We start from the raw sequence: 24644 nt of genomic DNA, 5'->3' as shown, positions 1-24644 counted from the left end.
ACGCGGGGCACTCCGGGGCTCCCGGTCCGCGGCGTGGGGGGACGCTGGGGCCGCGCTCCGCCGGCGGGGGAGCGGTGATGGGCTCGGGGAACGGGCTTCCCGCCCTAGCGGAGCTCAGCGGGCCCCGCCCCGCCGCGCGGCCCGCCCCTCTCCCGGCGTTCCCTCCCGGCGGTCATGGCGGACGGCGGCGGGAGCGGCCGGGGGCCGCCGTGCCCGGGGGCGGCCGCGGTGCTGCGGCGCTGGGAGCAGCTGCGGCGGCGCGTGGCGGCGGCGGCGCCGTGGGCCCGCGGGCTCCTGGCCGTGGCCGCCGGGCTCGGCCTCTTCTACCTGGTGCTGCGGGTGCCGCTGCGGCTCCGGGACAGCCTGGCGGCCGGTGAGACGCGGCGGGCCGCGCCGGGGGGCTGAGGGCTCGCCGGGGGAAGGCTGACCTGCCCGCCCCGCAGGCGGCCGGGCCGGGCTCCTGTGTGAGGGCTGTGGGGCCGCCGGTGCGGGCCGGGCCTGGCAGCGCCGGTCCCCGCCTCCCGCGGGGACACACCGAGCGCGACCACCCGGGGTCCCGCTGTGCCGCCGCCCCCGGGGACACCCCGGGGTCCGGGGCCGCCCCCGCGGCTGCAGCCCGGGCAGCTGGAGGGATGTAAGGCGGCTGCCTCGGAGCCCCCCGCTGCTGCCCGGCCGGTGCCGCGGGGGGGTGCCGGCCGTGCCCCGTGTCCCTGCACCCCCCGCCCCGGGGGTGTCTTGTCCGGCCGGAGCCTGACGCGGGGGTGAGCCGCCTCACCGCCCCCCCGGGCCGGGCTGCCCTTGGCCGCCAGCGTCACGCCGAGCTCCCCCCCGGGCCGGGCTGGCGGTGGGTGACAAAGCTGGTGCGCGATTTGGGTCAAAAGCACGGTCAGAGTAGTGGTAAAAACCCGCATTCTTCGCCTGGCGCTGGGAACGCCGGGAGGGACAGGGCTTGTTCTTGACACTAAATGTAAACCTGCATCAAAGCAGTACGTTTCTCGGTTCAGATTGAAATAATACGTTGATTTGGCCGGTTGCTGTCCACCAGCCGTGGTGCGGTTGAAGCTGGGGGCTGCTTTGTCCAAGAACTTACACTGAATTTTTTAGGTTGGGTATGTAACCTAATTCACTGTCACGGATAGTTACAAACAGAAAATAAGATATGAAAGGATTCTCTAACAGAGTAGCACTATCTGTAAAGTTACTAGGGCTGTATTGTATTACATATTTGCACAATATTTCCTTTGATATTGTTTAATAAAAAGCAATTTGTCTTTTCCAGTTCAGCTTGTTAAGTCTTTGTCTTTGTTTCTCTTAACAGTGACTGTGTTCTTAAGCACTTTGACTCCAAAATTCTACTTTGCTCTTACAGTGACGTCGTCTTTTATATCTGGACTTATATTTGTAAGTAGTCCACTTTTATTTTTGTAGACAACTGTAGCACCTCTAGGATGCTTTAATTAGGGGTAAATGCAGTCGGCCTTTTTTGGATCAGACTCTAGAGGGTGCCTTTGTGCTAGGAAGGAACTTGTCATCGAGTAGCTTTTCTGCTGTATTATACATACTCTCTTGCTAAGTGTGGTGTACATTGGTGGGATCCTATGGAAAACAATTTGTACCTGTTTTAGAAACTCAGCCTTGTTTTAAGGAGGTCAGTGTCCACGTGTATACAGATATGTGTGTATACGCATAGATACATAACAAATGCGAAATACACGTGCGAAATACACGTGCAAACTCTGCAGACCTCTCTATGTAAAGAAAACACTGAGATTTTAATCTTTTTTAAACTAGATAGTTAAGAGGTTAGCTTCCCACAGTAATTTTGGGGTTTTTTTTTGTGCACGTGTCATCATGTAACTTTCCTAACAACTGTGGTGTGAAAATGAGCCAATAATTCAGGTCATCGTCAGATGAGAGGGTGCGTGGATGTGGCTGACTCTGCACGAAATGAAAGGGGCACACTTGCACGGTCAGTTCTGCTATCGCAGCTGTTCTGCAGTGCTCATCAGCTGACCCTGATGCAGCCTGTGACACTACCTACGAATTTTTTGGGTTAATCTTCATTTTCAGTATTAAAAGCTAAAGAAAATGTCTCTTCTCAGCAATTTACCAGAATGTGCAACATCTGTTTCTTAGGTGGGTTTTTTTTGTAGCCACCATTTAAAAAAAAAAAAAAAGTCTTATGTGTCAGTAACAAATTGTTTGCTGTAAGTAATGTTGCTTGGGTTTTGGCTGAAGGATTTGAGGAAAGTCATATAAGGAGATGTATTCTGCTTGGGTCTTTTATGTAGGTTTGCTCTCAAGAGCAACAAGTGGTTATTGATCAGATGCTATTTATACTAATGCTTAGCAAAGAATACAGTTTATCTAAATATCCCTTCTTTCTGTGTGTTAATGAAAATACTCAGCTAAGTTGGTCCAGTGCTGACAGTACAGTATAGTGCTCGGGGACTGTGATGTGCAGGTATTTGTAATAGCTTCAAAGAGTGAGAGAGTAATACTTCTGACACATAATTCCTGGTAAGACAACTTGATTGCTGTTAATTCAACCTTCTCTCTTTGGGCTTTTCTGACTGGCAGAATATGTAAGTTTAACTGTCCATTTTGTGCTTTATTCTTTTAGATTATTTTTGTGAAATGAAAAACAACTACACCCATCTTGCAGTTCTTGCCTTTATGCACGGTTTCCCTGTACAGGCACTTTCTGAAAAGGTTTAGAAATTATCCTTATGATTTGGGGAGAGAGGAACATGTTTGACTAAAATTATACTGTTTTTTTTCAGTCTCTTTCATGTTATGTGGGTGATCCTGCATGGCAAGACAGGCCAAAACAGATAATTAGCATTGATTTGTATGTGGATAAGTCAAAAGTTCCATCTAAAGTCATTTGCAAGCAGATGTCCTGGCTGTAAACACCTGGCTCTTCATCGCTGATGTTTATGTTGGAAGGGCGTTGCCTAAGGAAGTTTGTGGTGCTTTTTTCTCCTGTGACAGGTGTTTGAGTGGTGGCATTTCCGAAAATACGGGACGTCTTTCATTGAGCAGGTTTCTGTGAGTCATTTGAGGCCCCTCATCGGCGGCGTAGAAAATAGCCCTCCAGCACCAGCAGCATTCTCGGCTGGGGAGAATGAGACAAGCAGGCAGAATATGCCAGGTGATTGTTAATGTTTCTCAGCAGTTTTCCCTGAGCTTCAAGGCGGCTGGTTCATGTGAACTGGTTTTTAAATGGCTTTGACTCTACATTAGTTTTTAAACTAGATGTAGTGCAGTCACTGTAGTGACTGGAGAAAGGCCTACATCTTACAATGTGTTTTTTTTAATAATGTTAAAGATAAAGTAAGTATTAACGTACCTTTGATCTGAAACATTCATTATTAAAAACATCTTTTAGAAAATATATAGGATCATAGAATAGTTTGGGTTGAAGGGGCCTTAAAGACCACCCAGTCCCCCCCGCCCCGGGCAGGGCCACCTCCCCCCAGCCCCGACCAACCCGGCCTTGAGCACCCCCAGGGATGGGGCAGCCACAGCTGCTCGGGGCACCCTGCGCCGGGGGCTCACAGTAAAGAATTTCTTCCTTACATCTAGTCTGAGTCTTCCCTCTTTAAAGTTTAAAACTGTCACTCCTCATCCCATGGCTGCCCCCCCTGACCCAGAGTCCCTCCCCAGCTCTCCCGGAGCCCCTTTAGGCACTGGAAGGGGCTCTGAGGTCTCCCCGGAGCCTTCTCTTCCCCAGGCTGACCCCCCCACCTCTCCCAGCCCGTCCTCCCAGCAGAGGGGCTCCAGCCCTCAGAGCATTTTTGTGGCCCTATATATTACACATTTAGCTAAAGCTGTTTCAGTAATATGCAATATTTGCTATTTTAAATATGTGGAAGATGAACATTGCATCATTATAAATTACAGTGTTTAATCTTTCCACCGTGTGCTTTTGTACTCCGGCAATTTTGGGGAGCAAAAGTATTTATGGGATGGCAGAAGCTTAGGGAGAAGATGATGATTGTATGATTGTGGTCAGGTTGTATAAAAATACTTTCAAAAGCCGCTTTAATGTTAAAATTGCATTTGCATTACTGTGTTTTAAAGTCAAGGTAGTATTTCTTGTGCTCTTAATTCAAAAAGTACATTTTTTTTTTTTTCTTTTCAGAGTGCAAAGTGTGGCGAAATCCTCTCAATCTTTTCAGAGGGGCAGAGTATAGCAGGTATTAATTATCACTTATCATTGCATATTTTTAAAATTAATTGGGAGTATACACATGACTTCTTTAGAGAGCTTGCTCTAGTAATGTGGGGAGACAGATGAAACTTGCAAGATTATGGGGTGATTGATGCCAATCCTGTGTTTAAAAGGTGTCTATCTAAGCTTTGGCAGTTTCAATGTTAAGAATGCAAATATTACTGTAACATCATCAGTTTTTTTGAGAGTTAAGTAAGAGAAAAATATTCCCAGAATTACTTTCCTCCTCTTTTCCAAAACTCTATGAAAGTTACGGTCTTACAGCTGTTATTGCTTTATTCAGAGGTTGAGACAATGATTCTGAATCTAAATTCTTTTATTAAACTGATACGGCTGTGTTGTAAGACTCCTGGTGTTATTTCATAGGAAAAGCAGCTTTCTAGGAAGCCAGTTCCCAAACTGTTTAGAACTTTAGGATCAAAAAAAGACTTTTTTCCCCTCTGCGGGAAGCCTTCTGGCAACCTGTGCAGATTATGGAGCAGTAGTACTTGAAAACTTCTGGTTAGTGGCTCCAGTCTCTTATTAATAAAGAGCTTCCGCACTAGCTTCAGTTGTTAAGCACATCAGATTTCCCCCTTGGTATCAGCATTACTACTTATTAGGAGTGCCTCTTACTGAAATTTCTCCCGTTAAAGATACATGTGGGTGACTGGGAAGGAGCCTCTCACATACTATGACATGAATTTGTCTGCTCAAGATCATCAAAACTTTTTCACGTGCGATACAGATGCCCTTCGGCCTTCCGATACAGGTACCGATGTCGTACACATGAGGTATATAACTGTTGGAGAGTGTAAAGTGGGTACTTTTAATATGCTTTGAGTAGCACAAGTTATGTCAAATATTTTGTGTAATGATAGTCTTTCTTTACTGCTTAGGAGGCTTAATAGATGTATTTAGTGAAAATACGTTTGTTTGGTTTTTTTTTACCTTGAGCTTTCTTTACTGCCTTAAAGGCTGTCGGGATCCTGACATATTTTAAGATCTCACACTTTTCGAATAATGAACAGTGTGATATTGAAAACCTGGATTGTATTCTCCACAGCCAAAGACATGGTCTCATTTAAACCTTAGTGATGAATAGTGCAGTCTCCAGAATTTTTTCATTGTGTTCCACATGTTTAGTGCAGCAAATGTTCTCTACTGGTTATTGTCAGACTAGGTGCGAACTATTGTCCATTTGTCAGGTTCCGGAAGCGTTCCTTGTCAGCTGGCTGTGACATGCCTGATATGAACGATGTGTTTTTATTTCACAAATGGAGTGTATTGTCTCCCTTACTAAGCCAAGACTAATATTTTGTTTCCAAAAGAAAGCTCAAACATTTTTCCACGTTTTTCTTGCTGGACAGCAGAAGGTTTTGTTCCAAAAGAAACATGTATAGATTCTTCAGTTTTCTTACCGTACTTGAGATAGGCCAGATATGTACCTCCATAAACGTAAGGTTTTGGAGTTCTTTTAGAACTGTTACTTAGTGTGAAAGCTATTAGTTCTGCACAGAAAATGGTAGCTCCAAGTGTGTTGTTTTTCTGTTGCTAGAAGTTGGGTTTCAGTTTGGGAGTTCCATTTTTCCCTAATGGAGGCATAGTGGGGAGGGGTTTAGAGTCACTGCATTGAACTTTGGTTTGCTCCTTATGCGACCGTAATTTTGAATTCATGTTGGAGTTGGAACAACCCTTTTGAATAAATGGATTTCACCCTTTTTAATTGTTTCCTACAACACTTTCTAATAAGGTGATAAATTATTATAGTATCTCTTGAATTGGCTTTGCCATGTTATGCCACTCAAATGTGCTTTGTGAATTTAAAAAGAAATTGTTTAACCCTTTATGGTCTGGTGGTTGTCTAAATACTTAAGTATGAAACTACACCTGTGCAAGACACAGCTTATTCTGTCACTGTTTTCTTTGAAGTTCTGTTTGAAAGCTTGAATTAAAATTCTGTGCAGGTCTGTGCAAGAACCTGTGTTTAACAATGGCTCCTGCCAAGCTTTCAGCAAGTCTTGGGAAATGTTTCCAAAAATCTGTAGCAATTTAGAAATTGTACATCTGCCTGGTTATGTAAGCTGTCTTTGCTTCTCAGTGGAGGAGTTCCTGCATGGTCAGTGAATAACCTTCCTGCTGCTGTTGCTTTCTTAAATTAAATTTGGGGCGTAACGAGAAGTTGCGAGATTCTGCTGCTTGTGGTAGAAGCTCATGCTGGGATTAAAACACTTGTTTACTCTTCCCTGTAACAATCGTGGAGCAAACAGGAATTTGCAGAATCGCAGTGAATGGCAACGCAGAGCTGAGGCACGAGCAGGCAGCGCTGCCTCCGTTGCCTCCCAGGTGCTTCGCCGGTGTCTCTGTCCCTCACCAGCCTTTCAATGTCTTTGCGACAGTTATGCAGAAAGCGTGGCGAGAGAGAAACCCTCAAGCCCGGATTAAAGCAGCGTATCAAGCGTTGGAGTTGAACAATGAGTAAGTTTCAGAGTAGAAATCACATCACTATATTTCTAGTGTGAAAGATTGAGTGGAGTGATGCTGAGTACACTATCGGTTTCTTGTTCTGATAATTTACTTTTAGCAAAGTTCTGAACAGTTTACAAGGGACTACGAGAATTGCACACGGGACTGTCGGCTGCACTGAAGTATTAAACTGTTCTGTAAAAAATAGCTTTTATTCTCCCCTTTTCTTGGGAAAGATTTTTTTAAAAGTCTCTGTATCAGTAACAACAACAAATGAGAAATCTTACTCAGACTGGAACAGTCTAAACTGAATACGAGATCATATGTGTTTCAAGAGGTGGAATTGTGGTAATAACTGAATACAGTTATTCACAGATGAGCTGGAGTTCACAGATGCCACTCCTGTAAGGGATTTTAAAATACTCTTATAATACAAGCCAAAGAATTTCACCACTTCTGTGATCCCCTTTGTTATTTAGTCTCTTTATTTTTGTGTAAGATGTCTACCTCCTGGTTTTAAGAAAGCAAGGCAAACCACACACAAGAAAACCCTCCAGATAATCACCAGAGCATTTCTGATATTTCAAGGAAAATAATTTGACTTGCTGTTACAATTCTTTCTTCTGTTCTTTCTCCAAATGTGTGGGTTTTTTCTGTGTAGTGGAAAAGGTTTCTGTTTTCCTGACACTCACCATTTGAACTCAAGTCAGTATTTTGGTGCTTTAATATTGTCAGTGCTTAGGTATTAAACATAAGCGAAAGCTGCCCATTTCTAATGCTTTTAACACCTATTAAAAAACAGTAAACTTTGTCCCTCAGAATAACGAGTGTGTTTTTTCCTTATTGCAGTTGTGCCACTGCGTATGTCCTCTTGGCTGAGGAAGAAGCAACAACTATTGTGGATGCTGAGAGGTATTTCAAGCAGGCTCTGAAAGCAGGAGAAATGATTTACAGAAAGTCTCAGAACTGCCATTCCCAAAGCCCCCAGCACGAAGCACAGCTGAGTAAGCACTTTTGAATCGTATAACCTCTTGTTATTGTGTGAGCAGAAATGTAAAACTAAGGTTATAATTAGTGATTCTGGTTTGAGTCCCAATTCAGTGAGGCGGTTCCTACTGTTTTAGCTGTGCTTACGCGTGGCGTGCTGTATGATCTTTTCCAGCACCCAGATGAATCTAAGAAGTGGCAGTTACGCCATGCGGTCATCGTGGGTTGTCTCGCTGACATTGTCGCGGAAGGCTGGCTAGCTGGAGCAGGCTAATGAAGCAGTTAGTGTGTGTCAGTAGCGCCTTCTTTTATTTCACCCAACATTTTGGAAAGAAGCAGAATTTTTTGTCTTTCAACCTAGTTAAAAGTTGCTGGTGTTGGTCTCGATGTGCCTTGGCTGGGACAGCAGTAGTAACTATTTTGTGCCGTTACATATGGTTAAGAAAAGTGGGGTTCTTTTGGGAGGGGTGGGGAGAGAGGGAGAGTGAGGTGAGGATTGAAACTGATAGACTAATTTTTTTTGTGTGTTTTTAATCAGGAAGAGACACCAATGTATTGGTATATGTGAAAAGGAGACTAGCTATGTGTGCGAGAAAACTTGGAAGAATACGAGAAGCGGTAAAAATGATGAGAGATGTAAGTAAAAAAATAAAAAGTGTGCAACTCCTGTTGTTTTCAGTCACATTGTCCTAACTGATGGTTTAAATTTCCTTTCTAGTCATCATAATCAAATCGAATTATTTTCCAATGAGATTTGCACATCATGATTCATTATTTTTTTGAGAACAGGTGTTTTAGTTCCTACACCTAGGTTTTAAATTTTTTAATTATATAATGTCATATGTTCGCAGTTCTGTTTTCCAGTTTGCTTCATGCTTGACTCAACAACTAACTTGTCAAAATAGCCAACTTCGTACTTCACTGTAGTTTTTCTTTCACTTGCCCCAGGTGTATCGTAAGTTATTCTTACATAGGAAAGTATTACTGACCAAAAGAACTCATTGTGGAAGGTGTGCAAATTTGGGCTCAGTATGCTTATTTTCTAGTAGGTGAACACAGGAAAAAAGCGATGCCTTAAAGGTAGAATGATGCAGTTCTTCTCATGCTGCTTACACGCCAGTTTTTAACCCTGTGAAAGAACAGAACATTGAAAAAGCCTGTATTCACAGAATCACACAGAATCACGGAATTTTCAGAGTTGGAAGGGACCTCTAGAGATCATCTAGTCCAACTCCCCTGCCAAAGCAGGATTGCCCAGAGCACATCACTCAGGACTGCATCCAGGCGGGTCTTGAAAATCTCCAGAGAAGGGGACTCCACAACCGCCCTGGGCAGCCTGTGCCCGTGCTCTGTCACCCTCACCGTAAAGAAGTGTTTCCGTGTATTATTGTCCTGATTTCCAATAAGTATTGCAGGGATTCAGGTGCAATTCTATATGTGCCAAATTTATTTCTCTTTACTGATTTGCAGCTGATGAAAGAGTTTCCGCTTCTCAGCATGCTGAATATTCATGAAAACCTCCTGGAGGCACTACTGGAGTTACAGGCTTATGCAGATGTCCAGGCAGTTTTAGCGAAGTACGATGGTAAGTGATAGCTATTGGGAAATACTGGTGTTTTGGTATAAAAGTACAGGTGGAGTGGGCAAGGTGTGCCTATCCAAAAGCAGATGTCTACCCATGGTCTCAGCTACTTGACTAGATTTTCTTCATCGGCACAAATAGGCACTTCCAGAGTGCAAGTCTCTCTTTTTTTTTTGAATGATGAGGTCAAATTTAGGCAAGCTAAATTGCATACAAATTACTTTTAATGTTTTTAAGTTACTTCTAATCTGTAAAGAAATCTTGGAGCTCACTTTGCTTCAATTCAGGGATTATTTTAATTTTTTAATCTCTTCTCCATCCCTGGTTATGCCTAATTTCCTCAGCCTTTTTCAGTCAGCATGTAGCCCCCCTAAGCAATTGATGTAACTAAGCTGGAAAAGGTAGTTTTCTCTTCTGTCATCTTCCAGGCTTGGCCTCGTGAGTCTGTAACACTGAGGTTGCTAGCCAGAGATCAGCAACAGGCGAGCGTACCGCTTGCCAGAGGTGGGTGGTATGTGAGCTTTGGTCCGTGAAATGGCAGTAGTTTGCTTTCATTTTCCGTCTCAACAAATACGTTTCAGGTGTTGTGCAAGTCTTGATAAAGGCTAATAAAATATATACTTACTTTCTTATTGTCCTCAGAGTTTTGCCACCTAGATAATGCCCACATCATTAGCGTACAAAGTGCTGCTGTCAAAGCTGTCCCTTAAATCATCTTCAGAATGGAGGGACATAGAAGCAGTATTTTGTGGCAATCGTTCCCTGCCCTTGAGAAGTCGGTATGTTCTCTCTTGTGTCTCTGTTCTTTGTTGCTTCAGGGAATCGAAACTATGATACTCTCGCCCAAATCCTCTGCCCCTCGTGCGCAGCCACCCTAGCTGCCCGCTCCTGGTACTTCACTGTCCACGTCCTTCTGTGCGGATTCTTATGAATTGAACAAAACTATTTGCTCTTTTCCTGGTGCTTCTTTATGTTAACATCAGGAATTGCGCCCCTTCCTTAAGAAAGGAAGAAAGTTGCTGATTTTTTTCTAAGTGTCTGGAAAAATGAGTATGAGCTTCAAACTCTCTGTAGCGCCCCTGTGTTTTGCTTGACGCGACAGCCAGACTTCTAGTAAGTGATGGACAAGCCCAGGATGGGATTTACAAAAAAAGCAGAGCCATCTGACTATACACAACATGGTACTTGGGAATTAGACCCCAGACTTTGTCTGCTTTTAAAGTAAACTTGTGCTGTGGAGTGCTAACCTTCTAATCTATAATTGTCAGCTCAAACTTGGCCTCAGATATTCTAAAAAAACCTACAACTAATAGAATTTTTCCCTGTGGAACTGGAAAAGAATGGAAATTGTGTTTTCATTAAAATTTGTCTGCCTGTCTGTAATCCACTTTTTTTGGTCAGCTTCTAGTCGGTCTCTCTTTCAGTGTTATGTAAAACTCTGCATTAATGTACAGTTGCAAAATTAGGTAAAGATTAGAAGCTTATTTTAAACCTTCGTGAGTTAATACAGGGAAAGTAGACTGTTCTTAAGTGTGTATTTGTACATGCATTTCTCTTTGAATTCGGTTTCAGTGTCTTGGTATGTTTAGAAGAAAAAAATCACTCTTTACCACCTAACTACAACTCTGAGTTTTTAATCTGAGACTGACCGGTGACCAGAAAGAAGACTGTACAAAGAAATTCAAAGTTTCTAATCATAGCTGAAATGTTCCAGATGTTACATTCATTGTCTGCCCAAGCAAAAATCTTTAAGCTCAAAGGATGTGAGCTTAAAATGTTTGTCTCGTCTTAGAATCTTACAGCTTAATTATTTTATTTTATCATAGATATCAGTCTTCCAAAATCGGCAGCAATATGTTACACAGCAGCCCTGCTAAAAGCCAGAGCTGTTTCAGAAAGGTAAGGAAGCACTTTTGTGAAAACAGTGGGTTGTGCTGTAAAATAAGAACTAAAAAAGTCTAAATCCAGTGTGTAGCAGTTACATTTCTAAGAGCGAGTGAAGTGTATTGATATATACATATATATCTGAGTGTGTGTAATTAAATGTAATTTGAAGTTTCTTTTAAGCATCCCTAAAGTTAATACGGGTGAAGACGTTTTTCGAGAGGCCAGGTAGGCATGTGTGCTTCTGTGTAAATTCTGTTTTCAGGGTCATGCTTGTGATGTTCAGGGAGTTCTTTGTTTAGTGGATCGGGTGCAGGATATTTGCAGTAGTTCATGTTGGCATTTCACTTTCGTTCTGGTCTATTTGCACAGCCCATTCTGGCTTTGCCTCCGAGGAGGTGATGTTGTAACAATGTGGGCACTCAATTACCTCACGTGATTGACATTAAGTTTCAAAAAGTTAAACATAACTTTGTCATATGGGCATGGATGACAATCAAGATACCTAAATTAACGTGAACGTTTGACTCCTAGAAGGGTTTGTTTATCTTCCTTGATAAATCAGCCAATTTTTAATGAACTCCAAGTTTACAATGCAAATAAACACCTCGTTAGCATTTATTATTTACTTTTGCTCAGCATGGATTTTTCACTTCAGGTTCTCCCCAGAAACTGCCTCCAAAAGAGGGCTCAGTACAGCAGAAATTAATGCTGTGGAAGCAATTCACAGAGCTGTGGAATTTAACCCTCATGTTCCAAAGGTAAAAGTATTTTATTTCTTATTGGACCACTTTTTATTGTCTTCTGAAAGAAGTTATGTTATCGTCTTGTTACTTGAGCCTTTCTAGCCCTGTGTTTTCTTGGTTACAACTCCAGCCGTTGAGTTGTTAAACACGCTAGTATTTGTATGGCAAGTAGCTGGTGGCCAGAATCAGTTGTGTGCAATAGGTGATGTTTAAACTGTGTTTTTTACAAAAAATTTAAACCCAACATTTTCTAACTCATTGGAAAAGCCACTATGTATTAATGAAGGCCCTTTGGTGGGTAAGGGTAAGCATTAACAAATAGAAATCTAAAATCCCTGAAGCCAAATTAAGTTCTCCAAACAATAACCACTCAGAATTTCAAAATACTTATTTCTGCTGTGGTTGCCAGCATGGCTCCAGAACTTGGGTTGTTGAAAGATCTACAGTCGCTTATTTTCTTCATCCACGTGTAAACAAGATTCAGAGTCAGTACTGCTACAGGCTGTAGTTGATGTCTGGCATTGCTTGAAGTGGCCGAGATACGGATGCCACTCAGCACTGGGTGAAAATAAAATCTTATGTTGCTTTTTACTGTACTAGTATTGCGATGCGTTCGGTTTGAAACCTTGCATGCAGGAGGTTGGCTTAGTCCTGGACCTAATCCTCTGCAAATGATCATGGAGTCCGAGTGACTATTGCTGTGAAGGCTCGAATTATCCAGCCGCTCCGTTCTGTCTGCCTGTCCAATCTAATAGAATGTGCACTGAGAAAGCTAATTGCTGGGAGAAATTGCTGCTTGTTTGCATGACTGATCAAGAGCGTAGCAAGTTCATTTCAGACAGTCTCAGACAGATTTTCCTTTAGCCTCTGCCTTTAGGGGAAGAAGATTATAACGCATTATCATTATCTAAAAGTTCTTTTATTTTGCATATCCTTCGGTTGTTTCAGGAGCCTCATGTACCTTTTTAAAGAAGTTAGATATCATTTCAAACAGGCTGTTTGCGAAACGTGTTCCATAGTTCTACAGACAATCACAGAAACTGATTCAGTAATTTGATCTTCTCTTCTAATTCTATACCTATCCTGTTGTCTTTGTGTTTTTTTTTTTTTATTATTATTATTATTACAATACTGCCTGGAAATACCAATTCATTAGATGGCAGGGCAGAATTTCAGTGGTGCTGGCTATCTAGAGCTCTGAAATGCTCATAGTCAAAGCAAACAAGTGAACAAGGGCACGAACAAGGGAAGTAATTTGCCCAATGGGTAACAGTGGACTACTGGGGAAGAAAATCTGGTTTTTGAATTTGCAGTCTGTTCTTTCCCATAGAATAAAAATAAATGAGCATGTAAAGTAGAAATCCCTTTGTTCTCACATCTGATGAAAGTGGTTGTCTTTGCACATAACATTTAGCATAAGGGAGATAATGTTTGTTTCTCTTTGTTCTGAGTTATGCTTTTACACGGGTGGGTTTTGGTTGGAGAGCGCGAAGGGCATTTTACAGCGCTAGAGAGCTGGCGGTAGTCTTAAGCCGTTTCAAATTAGAGATCTGTAAGTACATTTTGGTAACGTATAGAACAGTCTTTTCCAATCATCATCTGAATATCTTACAAATTTTTATTGTGTAGAAAGACTTAAATCTGCAAAACCCGAGCTACTTTCAGTGCCGATGCCTTGCTTGTCTTACGGTTAAACGCAGACGCGAAAGCCTATCAGACTCTGGGATTTTTCTGTTTATGTGGTAAGACGGGTGCAGAGCCAGCCGGAGCGTGGAGGTCGGCGTTGGCGTGTTGTGGCAGTCCCTGCGGTGGAGCTGCCCCATCCCGCTGCGCCGCCGTTCCCTCGCTCTCCGGGCAGTTAGCACAATGGAGGAGCGGGCACTGCGGAGAGCAGGAGCAGTCGGGTCAAGGGTCAGATATTTGAGACCATTTTCCCACAGCAGCCCTGTGTGAGTGATCCTTTACTGTGTTAAAAAAAAAAAAAAATTAAAGAAAAAAAAATTGAAGAGGATTAGAGGGGATTAGCGAGAATATTACCCTCCGGAGTGCAGGCCCAAGGCACTAAGAGAAGAACCTAGCCAGGCAGTAAATGTGCTTTATTTGGCCAGGGCATAACCCCGCCTACATTCCTTCAAGAAACTGAATGGGAAAAGTTAAGTCCTCAAACTGGATTAGTAAATAATCTCATAGTTTGTGGCATCTGCTGAAATAAATCGGCGAGTTAGCTGCATTCTTACACTTGGGGAGACAGTCAAAGGAATTGCCAGCTACATTGATCAAAGATGCGGATTAGCTTTGGCTGTTATTGAATGAGACACTATATGGTAGGAGAGAACAACCCGCAGGTAAATACTGGAGCTGGAGCTGTCATTTCATTCTTGAAAAAATTACTCATCTGCTGAGCTAAAATGCTTAATGAATACCTGTCTTTTTTTAATGTACCATGAGAAAACAAACTCTCATGTCCTGTGTTTCAGAGGAAATGGAAAATGATAAATCCTGGTGGGTTTTGACCTTTTTGTGCATCAGAGATTCTGCTGATGTACAGAGAAGGCTGAAATTGAAAAAATCTGAAATCAGAGATACTTTGTGGTTGTTCAGCAAAACCACATTAAAACAAGATTTTCCTGGGTTTGGTGTATTATTCTTCCTTTGGTTAGTGTGCTGACACTTCTGGTTTGCTGCTCGTGCTCGAGAGCTAACAAGTACTCGGCCTCCGACATTGAAAGTTTCAGAGATGAGCAAAAATACCACGGGGTTGTTTTTATTAGCCTAGCCTTGTAGCTCATCGGTATTGTAGCTGCAGCGTTATACTTCATGTCTGTTCCACAAGGATGTATGCTTATTTTGCCTGACTGAAGATGTGTCTTTTTACCTGATTCTTCATGTGTGAAAACCCCAATTTAAGAGTCTTATCCACAGATGTGTATTTTGCCGCTTTTCACGTCCCACGGGAGCGCCGGGTCAGGATCGGGCCTTTTCTTCGACAGGTAGAAGTCGGCCCCTGTGTGATGTGATGAGTTAATGCCTCAAATGATCGTTTAAGTTGCACAATTAAAAATTTCAGAGTATTCCATGTAAACGTGTGTGCTTTCCATTTTTACTTTCAGTATTTACTAGAAATGAAAAGCTTAGTGCTACCTCCAGAGCATATTCTGAAACGAGGGGACAGTGAGGCAGTCGCGTATGCCTTTTTTCACCTCCAGCACTGGAAGAGGATAGAAGGGGCTCTAAATCTGCTACACTGCACATGGGAAGGCAGTAAGTATATCTCCTTGTTTGGTTGGGGTTTTTTTTTTTTTTTCTGTACAGTAGGCTAATCTCTGCCTTTATTCCCCTCAAACACGATTGGTTCTCTTTGTGAGAAGCTGGTCGCTTAGTGTAGATACAGATCTAATGTCACTCACTCTTTTTTCAGCATTTAGGATGATCCCATACCCGTTAGAGAAAGGTCATCTGTTCTATCCCTACCCGAGTTGCACAGAAACAGCAGACAGAGAACTGTTGCCAAGTAAGTGGTTTCTAAGCAGTAATGATAATAAAACATAAGCTAAGGACATGTTCAGTTTGTGGTATTCTCTATTTACCTTACTGTGATATTTTAGTTTGAGCTTCCTGTGAAGGGGATTCGGCTGTTTGTTGATGTCCCTCCCAAATGATCCTGAAGCACTTGACGTGTGTGCGGTAGAATGTCAGTCGATTCTGTAATAACCGAAGTCCTTCGAAGATGAAGTTTGTGTGTGGTGCGTTCAGACTCTGTTTGGGCAACTTTGAGAACAACAGAAGGGACCAGTTCTTTCAATGACTTGTAAAAGAAGTCATGGATTTGGCCACTGTCGTAGAGAAGCCGTTTCCTTTTGGTGAGGAATAAATGCATGGTTCGGTCCTGCATTCAGTATCTGGCAGAACTGTGATCCTACAGAGAATCCCTGGTTAATCTATAGCTTCGTAGATTGTGTATTGCTCTCTTCCATTAATTCGTTGGTGCATGTTTATCTGCTGGACAGTTACGGATTTACACTAACGCTCGACGCTGAGCAGTGAGTCATCTCCAACTGCCCGTTACTTCAAGATTAATTTATGCAATTATGAGCCTGCCTATTTTTTTCTCTAGGTAAGGCAAACAAACTGAACCACTTGGGCCAATGCTTATCCTATTTTGGAAAATAGCATTAGATAGATTAGCATTGGACTGTTAATTGTGCATGTTAATAGAATTCCTTTGGGAGTGAACTTCTACATTTTAAGGAAACGCAAGTCCCGTGGGACTGGAAAGGGCTACTGCAAAAGCAGCATCAGACCCACTGAGACCACAGCTGTGGAAAGGAAAACTATACATACGTGTTTCTATTTAAAAGCCTGAAGTTATATTTAAAATGTGTAATTTAAATTTGCCCCCAGACTGCTTTAAATTACTCGTTTCGCACTTATGCAGGATATTGCACAAGGAATTCCTCGGTTAGTGACTAACCCTAAATTGTAGACTTCCCAGCATAATTAAACACCAACACATGCAGATATTTCAACACGATCACTCACGCATTCCTGTTGTGTTTTAAATATAAAACTACCCATAAATAAAATCATCTTAACACTTTTATTGCAGTACTTCTTTGAGAAATCTTGACACTTAATTTTTTAAAAATTTATCTATTTATAATAATGTTGGCCAAATTAATGATTCAAAAATCCTGTATTGGCCTAACTAGTAACAATTCCCAAATGGCTCTGAACGTATAGAATTATCTTTAGTTGTCCTGATCTATTTTGAGTTTGATCTTAATTTCCTGATGTAGGAAAATCTAGTGCAAAAAGAATCTATCCCCCCCCCCCCCCCTTTTTTTTTTTTAACACTTTCCTAATGTAGGTTGGGACCTTTCCTAAATTATCTAGCTCAATGTTTTAAAAATCAGGTGAGTTTCTACATAGTATAAGCGCTGAGCAGCGTTCCATAGGAGACAAGGGGTTTCTTTGGTCGCTCAGCAGAGTGTGGTGCTCTCGTAGGCGTCGTGGCCTGGCAGGGCTGGTTGCGTTGCATGTTAAGAACAACTGATAATCTGTGGGATAACATGATAACATTAAACGTCTCTGATGGGCGTTAGACATGGAACTCCAAATGGTCTGCCTAGTTGTGCTCCAAAGTCATGTACTTAAAAGTGAAGCAAATCCCAAGTGCTCTGCCACTAATGAGTCGCAACAGCGCCAGCCAGGTTTGCTGGGCTTGCTTTTAGAACGATGGCTTTCTGTGTGCCAGCACTGAGAAACAGTAACTGAGAGGGGAAAGTGGCTCTTTCCTCCTCAGGCTTCAGTTTACTGCTTCTCAAAAGCCGAAAAGTATGAGTACAAGATGAAAAACAAATACAATAAAAATGAATACAGGTGTATTTCTTGTTTTCCAAAAAGGCTTACTTAAATTTTGATGCTTTTGTTAGACTTTAAAAACAGCTCGTCAAGAATCGTGCAGCCCTTTCATAATTACTTATGTCTATAGACATGATGTTTTTTGTCATGTAAAAACCTTTTAAAATCATTGGATGGAAGTCAGAGCTGCAGGTATTCAGCGCCGGTAAGTAATTGCCTGTTCACCAAAGGGGTCCTCAGCTGGTAACCAGTAGTAGTGTCTTGAGTGCTGAAAGCCCCATATGCCAGCCCTCGGCCCGACTAATCGCCTGCTTTTGATTTTGTTACCACAGATTGGAAATTGCAAGGAGCTGCTATGTACAGAATTTATAACCTAGTCCCGGTACTGTTTTCTTTGAGGTCTACTCTGTCGGCTGCTCTGAAAAATTTACTGTAGCCTACCGACCAGGAATCTTCGAAAAGTATTAAGGAGCTACCTTGCACGTATATATAACACGATGGTGGTTTTGTACTTGCTGAGCTGCTCATAGGATGGGGAGACGTGCTGTTCTCTTCAGATAACAGGATTAATGCTTCAGAGGGCTGAAAACACCCAAATTGTTTAAATTGGTCTGGGTAATTCTGACAGCTTGTGAATCTTACAGTTTTTCCCTCTGTCCTGTTAGAAGAGCAGGTACCAAAAATGAAGCCTGATGAAGTGCTTTAAAAATAAAGCCTGTGCAAGTGAAAACGAAGATTGGGAAGAGAAAGATGTAATCACTATTAATAATGAAGAAAAGCATTTAATGTAGGGAAAACCTCTTTGAGAGGTTTAAGTACTGGGCCCTAACACGTGCTGCACAGTAGTCTTGAGTCCATGCTTACTCCTCCTGAAAGTTGAGAACTGAGTTACAAGACTGTAAATAATGCAGAAAACTGTCTTCAGCTACCAATGCCAATATTCTTCTTTTTTTTTTTTTCATTTCAGCATTTCACGAAGTCTCCGTTTACCCACAGAAGGAACTTCCCTTTTTCATCCATTTCACAGCAGGCCTATGTTCCTTTTCGGCGATGCTCGCCCTCCTTACGCACCAGTTCCCGGAGCTGATGGTCATTTTTGCTAAAGCTGTAAGTGTTGTCTCTCTCCGGGGCGTGCTCAGGTAGCCGCGGGATCTTTGGGACTTTTGAGGTCCGTGGTGAAGTCGGCTCTAGTCAGTCTCATCTCGTGGGGCATGAATTATTTTATCTCCCTTTGTAAGAATCTAATTAGTGACAAATGCTGGTTGAAATTTGGACAAAATGTCTATTTTGACAAGAAGGCAAACTGTTACTATAACATGCTGTGGCTTTTATCTGCACTCTTATGGTGAGAGAGCAGCATTTCGGCACCAGAGCAATTTTGCCACAGAGCACTGTGGTGAGTATGGATTTTATTTTCGTAGAAGTGGAAGACTGCAGTGTGAGAGCCTCAGAAAATAAATCTGTTGACTGGAGATTTTGAGAAATGAGTAAAAGGCAGGCCGGACTGCATCAAAAACGGGTCTGTTGCTGAGCCCTGGAAACTAGCAGCGTGTTGTGAAGGGAACGGAGGAGAACAGAGGTAGAGTAGCTGTTGACTTCCAAGGCGGGTTCAGAAGTTAGTTAGCTGTCACGTACCTTTTGGGAACTAGACCGACAGCTTTCTATTTCATCTGGTTCTGGTTACTAGATGGAGAACGTGTTCAGTGACCACAGTTCTGTCATTTGAGTACCTGTTCAAGGATAGAAATTGGACTTGACAGTGGCAATCAGGCTTCTAGCTAGATACGTTTCTAATCTGTGCTGCTTTAAATATATCTAAATAGGTCTGCCGTTGAGCCATGTGCTCTTATGCGTGCCTTCCGAGCCCATCCCCTTTCTCCCTCCGCCTGCACTGCTCTTTTTAGGGTTTCTTTTCCTTGCTTACCTCTTAACATTGCTGCTGGCTGGAACCTTGTCATCTTTCCCTGGGCTCCAAAAGCTGTGCTGTCCTACTCGGACGAGGAGAAACTGCGCAGGCAGCTTCCCCTCCCCACTTCTCAAACTAAGCCGTGCGGTGTGTTTGGCCTTTATTGAAGTGTGCATCTTGTGCCGCAGAGCGGACTGGCAAATCAAGAGCTCCGAACTCTCAGCGAATCATTTATTCTAGCTTTGCAAGACAAAACACTGAGTGAAAGGCGTTATGCTTTCTCGCTGTTTTCATGCAGCAGGTAACGGAGAGCCGGGAGGTGAGCCTTTTTTCTTAAGAATACTTCGTTCCTAAAAGCGTTGGCTTTGCTAGCGATTCCAGTCTACAGTGTCCAAGTCATGCAGGTCTCGGAGTGGGGCCTCTTTTCCACACAGTTCTGTTGATCTTTATGTTGGAAAATGTAGTTGGACATGCCAGTGACAAATTTCAGTGCTGCTCATAATTGGCTGGGTTGATAGTAACTAGGGTCTAACTATCTGCTTGATTAATTCTGTAAGGATTGCATTAGCAAAGTTGTATGATTTCCAAAGAGATACAAGGTCAAATGTTATGCTAACAAAGAATTGCTTGGTGAAGTTCTCTGCTGGGCTTCTTGTACAAAGTCTTTTTTTTGGTTCGAGTTAGTTGGCTTTGCGTAATGGCATTTTGAATGTCAAGTGGTGTGTCCAAATGTGGGAGAAAAAATCCCAGGGTTTGGTCATTTGGCAGTGCGTTTATTTCTCTTATTTTCTATAGCAAAGGATGGATAGTGTCTATTCCGCTGAAGAGATGAAGATCAAGAAGCGTGCGTATTGCCGGATCGTTCCACCAGCCAAGTTCTGGTGGTGGCAGGCCCAGACAAGGGGGTTCTTGCCGCTCCCTGTGCTGGTTTAATACTGGCAAAAGTGGGAACTGTGTATTGAGATGAACAGACAAAAAGTGACTTCTGTATTCATCTCTTGAGATTGACAGCTGAGAAGGAAATGCCATCGCCCAGTATTCGGCTGTTTTAGATAGAATTAATGTTAACTCCCAATCATACTCTAATGGCTAATAGTCTTCCTTATTTTAATTATTAGGTTATTGTACTCTTGATCCCATTCCTGACGTTTTCAGATGCATTCAGAAAACTTGTAAGAAATAATGATATTAAATATCAAACTAACACTTCTGATTTTATTCATAGGTTGCTTCAGTATTTTAAGCGTAGGTAATGGCTGCTAACACTTTTTATAAAGCATTATCTCTTGTGTTATGGAGGTTTGTGGCAGCACTAGTTGAATTTTCATATGGAAAATGGAAGTTTACCTTCTATTTGATGACACTTGCCTCTGCACCCATGAATACTGTAATAACACAATTATTATTTGCTGGATCTAGTGTTATATCTGCAGGTAATTCCAGTGCTTTAAAGTTTTTAAATGATTTTTTTTTACCTATTTCGTTATTTCAAGTGTTTTTTCATGGTACTGTGCTTTAACTTATTTAATATAGTAATGTGAGATGATAAAGTTCTAGATGGTAGATACCTGGAGTGCTTTGGCCTTAGTGGAAAAGCGATACAAAATATATTTCCAACAAATTGTTGAATTGTTAAATCTCCAACAAATCCAGAACACAGTTTTCAGAATCACATTTGGAAAATATTGTGTATATGGAATTTTTCACTGTAAATCTCTAAGCGACTTAAATATGACTCCTTAGATTACATTTCAGTTGCATCTTAATCAAACTGTTGTTTCCAGTAATTGAATCTACAGCAAACTGCATGCCTCCAAAGGGTTTTAAGAGGTTGAATACCTTTCTATTGACTTGAAAAGTCTGAGTTTACATATTTTCATTTGTTAGTGCTTGAGTTTGTTTCCTCCATAATAAATCACAGGGTAAACCTTGGCAGATTGCTAAAAATATTCCAAGTGGCCAAAAATCACAAGGAAGCATTTGCTGGTTCCAATGTATACAGTGTAATCCGGCATCGGCAGAGAGCGGAGCGCGGGCAGGGCTGGGAGCGCGCTGCCCTGGGCTGGGGGCAGTGCTCCCCCCGCGCTCCCTGGCCCCGGCACCGGGCGCCACGGGGCTTTTCGGTGTCTCGCACAGGTTGGCAGACACCAGGCGCTGGTGCTGGCAGATGTGCTTCGCATTCACGGATGCAGTTGGAGCCAACTGGGGCTTGTTCGTTCTCTTGCAACTCGGGCTTTTGCTGTTCTTTGCCCGAGGGCAGCTGTAGCCTGAGTCGGTGGCGGGGAGGACAGGGGAACGGGCAGTGGTAGAGAGCTCCGTGCGACCTGCGGTGCGGGTAAGAGCTCGGCCTTGCTGTTTGTTCCAGCCGGATTTCTGATCTCATGGAGAATCACTCTGCTCTTGATCATCAGAGACAGCCCTGTTTCTTAAGTAGTTGCTGTTGAATGTTCTCAGTGAGGGACAGAAGGGAGGAGGTACGCAAAAGGGACGACAGTCACCTGTACAGTTCGCTGAGCAAGCTGAAAAATACTCTGTTACATAAACCAGCTTCTGTTGAAACTGCAGACGAGAGGGTCTGGTCGTTTTTCCATTCAGTATGTATTTTTATTTTTCGACAATTAGAAAGGTGGAGAACTGGGTAGCTCCGTATCATCGTGCAAAAGCGATGTTGCGCAATTCCTTCTGTAATATCTTGTAAAGACACGGAGAAGTCTGCTGTCAAGAAAACTAGAGATGCAGAGTGAGAGTGGGCACTGTAAATAGTCTTCTCAGAAGTTCCTGAAAACAGACGACACGTTTACCTTCCAAACAAATCAATTCCATTTTTTAAGTCCGAGCCTTATGTTACTGGAATAGACCAGTATCAGTTAACATTAAAGCGTTGAAAAAATACTGCAGCAGTGTTCCTGCTGAATCCTGCTGAAAACAGCTTCCTTCTTCAGAGAACTGGACAAAATCCGAAGACTGTCCATGTTCCAGAGGGTTTTGATATGGATCGCTTGATATTTTCACAAGAAAGAAAAGTCATGGGACTTAATTTAAAAATTGGCTAATTCTTATGATTGCAAGACTGGAAGAAAACATTTCTCATTCTGGTTGTTCGGCAGCTCCCTGGTAGAGGATTCCTCGCTGTTTTGCTGATAGCAGCCATCTAGAGCCAGAAAATAGGACTAAACAGAGCCCGTCTGGCACGTCCTGCTTTCTGTGACACTCTGCTTTACTTTCTGAACAAATCCCCCTACCACTTTCCCAAAGCTCATTAAGTGAGACTGGAGAATTAACTTTTTAGCCAGCTGCTGAACTTTTCATATTTATAAACACTTGAGTCTTTTGCTTATCTAAGAGAAAATGTGTATAGTTTGGAGATGTGCACTTCCCCGCCAATGTGCGATGAGTGGTTCTACACTTCATAGAAAAAAAGCCTGAAGTTTCCTGTCACAGCTGAGTGTCGATGCCAAGGGCAAAGGTTTCTTGCCTTGCTAATCTACATCTTAACTCGTGCACTTAATGTGAAGGTGCCACACGCAAACAGGCAGGGAAGAAGCTCGCTGCAATGAAAAGCTCCTGCGCTGCTGTGAATGTTATGTTTTAAAAGCCTTTTTAATGTAATATTTGAGGTTATGATAGAAGCCAGGAGGGCCAAAGTAAAGCCCTCAAAGTAAATGAGTCCTGTCATTGCTGCCTCCTGAAGAGCGGGTGTGTACGAGGATAACACGAGTCCCAGCGGAGTACTTGGGGGATGGGTTGAGAAGGTGCAGGGCAGTTTGCACCATGTGTTTTAGCCTAATCTTTATTTCTGGAACTGTTTGGATGGCATCTAGAAGACGGGTCCTGTCTGGAAGCGCGGGCCGGTCTTGGTGGATGGTCTGTTCAGTTTTCGCACGTTTGAGTCGATGACCTATAAATATTCCATCCCTGAATGCCTGAGGAGATCCGCTGCCCTCCTGCCCGGTGGGCTCAGCCCGGAGGGCGCAGCGCTCGGGGCAGTGGGCAGAGCTGTGCGCGGAGAGGCGCCGTCCTAACCCTCCTGCTTCTGCCTAGGTGCTGCGGGTGCTGTGGCCCGTGAGTGCTCCCAGCGTGCTGGCCTCCAGCTGAGACACCGTGCCGCGGGGCGCAGGGGTGAGTGGACAAGGCTGGAGCCGTGGCTTCCAGAGGGGTTTTCTTTTTTTTTTTTTCTTTTGGTGTGTCTTGGCTAATGTTTAATGTTTACTGTAAGCCTATTTCATGGCATCGGCATTGAGGGCGTCGTAGCTCTGTTGCCGTGAGGGACAGGTAGAGGGTGGGGTTTTGCTCATCCCTTGAGCCTGTAAAAGTACATTGGTTTTGAAACTGATCTGATTTTTTGTTGTTGTTGTGTTCTGTTTCTTCCAGTGCTTTGGGACTCTTCTTTCACCCCTCAGCTTCATTGTGGAGACATCGAGGTCCTCCTGCTGTCCCGTCTCTGGCATCAGCAGACCCCCAGTGACTGGAGTGTGCTTTCCACGATGGTTTGATTTTGTTGTTCTCACAAGTCTCACCCCCGGTGTTCAGCTCACCCCTAGACTTGGGGGCGAGGAAGAAAGCTGTGCTGTTCAAACTGGTATCTTTGACGGGCTTCCATGTTGGGAAAGGTGCTTAACATATGAATTTCTTCTTTGGCCTTAGTCTGTGATCATCTAAGAAAAGAGTTTTTGTTGAGCAATACCTTGTTGCTCTCTTAATCACTTGTACAACTGGAAGCTAATACTTCCTCTGTAAGACAGGAGAAGACACAAACCGAGCAGATGTTTGGAATATTGATGCTTCCTTCTCAGCTGCAGATGCACCAGATAATTGGCTTAGATTTAATTTTATAAGCCTTTTTCAAAATATTTGTTAACAGCAAAGTATGGTTCTGCTTTCTTTATTAAAAGGTTGCTTCCTAACACATTGAATTTGTTGACTTTGTAAGCGTCTGTTTAATAGAGATTATAGTGTGCAAGCAAAGAGTTGTTTCTTCTGTATCCTATAAGCTGGCGTTACGCAAGGAAATTGCAGTATAAACTCCTCTATTTCATATTGTTACTTCTTTAGATTTAATTGTGCATCTTTTGTCTTTCAAACCACTTTGCCTTGCAGAACGAGAGGGTTTCTGAAACTGCCAAAAGTGGTTGCGATATCTGCATGGGAGTCTTTGGGAGATGTGAACTTTCAAGTGTTAGTCCAAAGTACTGTCATTGTTGATATCAAGACTTGAAGAGAACTGAGATCTGGAGCCCTCTTCAAAGGAATTGCTTCACATACAGACCCGCCACAAGGGTTTGTTTACTGCAAAGGTGAAAAGATGGCTGTGGCAGCCAAGTGGTTTGAGGCGATTGGTGCGACCTCCATTTCCACTCTCTCCCATTAGAGGAAACGCCTTACTTGTGCACGCTCGGGTCCGCTGCTCGGTGCTGAGGAAGCAGAGTCGTGTTCGCCAAGGCTTCTTAAAAGTGGAAATGATTAAAAAAAGCACCAGCTTGTGGATAGGTGCTCGTT

General features: G+C 43.0%; 1 protein-coding gene across 1 annotated transcript; it reads left to right on the top strand.

Moving 5' to 3' along the window:
* Positions 1-174: 174 nt before the first annotated feature.
* Positions 175-24052, top strand: ST7L (suppression of tumorigenicity 7 like; the record flags this gene model as incomplete). The annotated part of the gene is made up of 16 exons (XM_082494721.1): positions 175-373; positions 1319-1401; positions 2995-3154; positions 4148-4202; positions 4873-4988; positions 6616-6694; positions 7532-7686; positions 8208-8305; positions 9140-9254; positions 11078-11150; positions 11794-11896; positions 14992-15142; positions 15300-15392; positions 18210-18349; positions 23190-23267; positions 23520-24052. 15 exons carry the CDS (start codon positions 175-177, stop codon positions 23241-23243), a joined length of 1674 nt encoding a protein of 557 aa, XP_082350847.1. The 3' UTR covers positions 23244-23267; positions 23520-24052.
* Between the last annotated feature and the right edge of the window lie 592 nt (positions 24053-24644).

Source organism: Vanellus vanellus (assembly GCF_965231255.1).
Source record: "Vanellus vanellus genome assembly, chromosome: 23".
In the NCBI taxonomy this organism is placed as follows: Eukaryota; Metazoa; Chordata; class Aves; order Charadriiformes; family Charadriidae; genus Vanellus; species Vanellus vanellus.
Note: the sequence above shows the minus strand (reverse complement) of the source record. Positions and strands in the feature narration are given on the sequence as shown.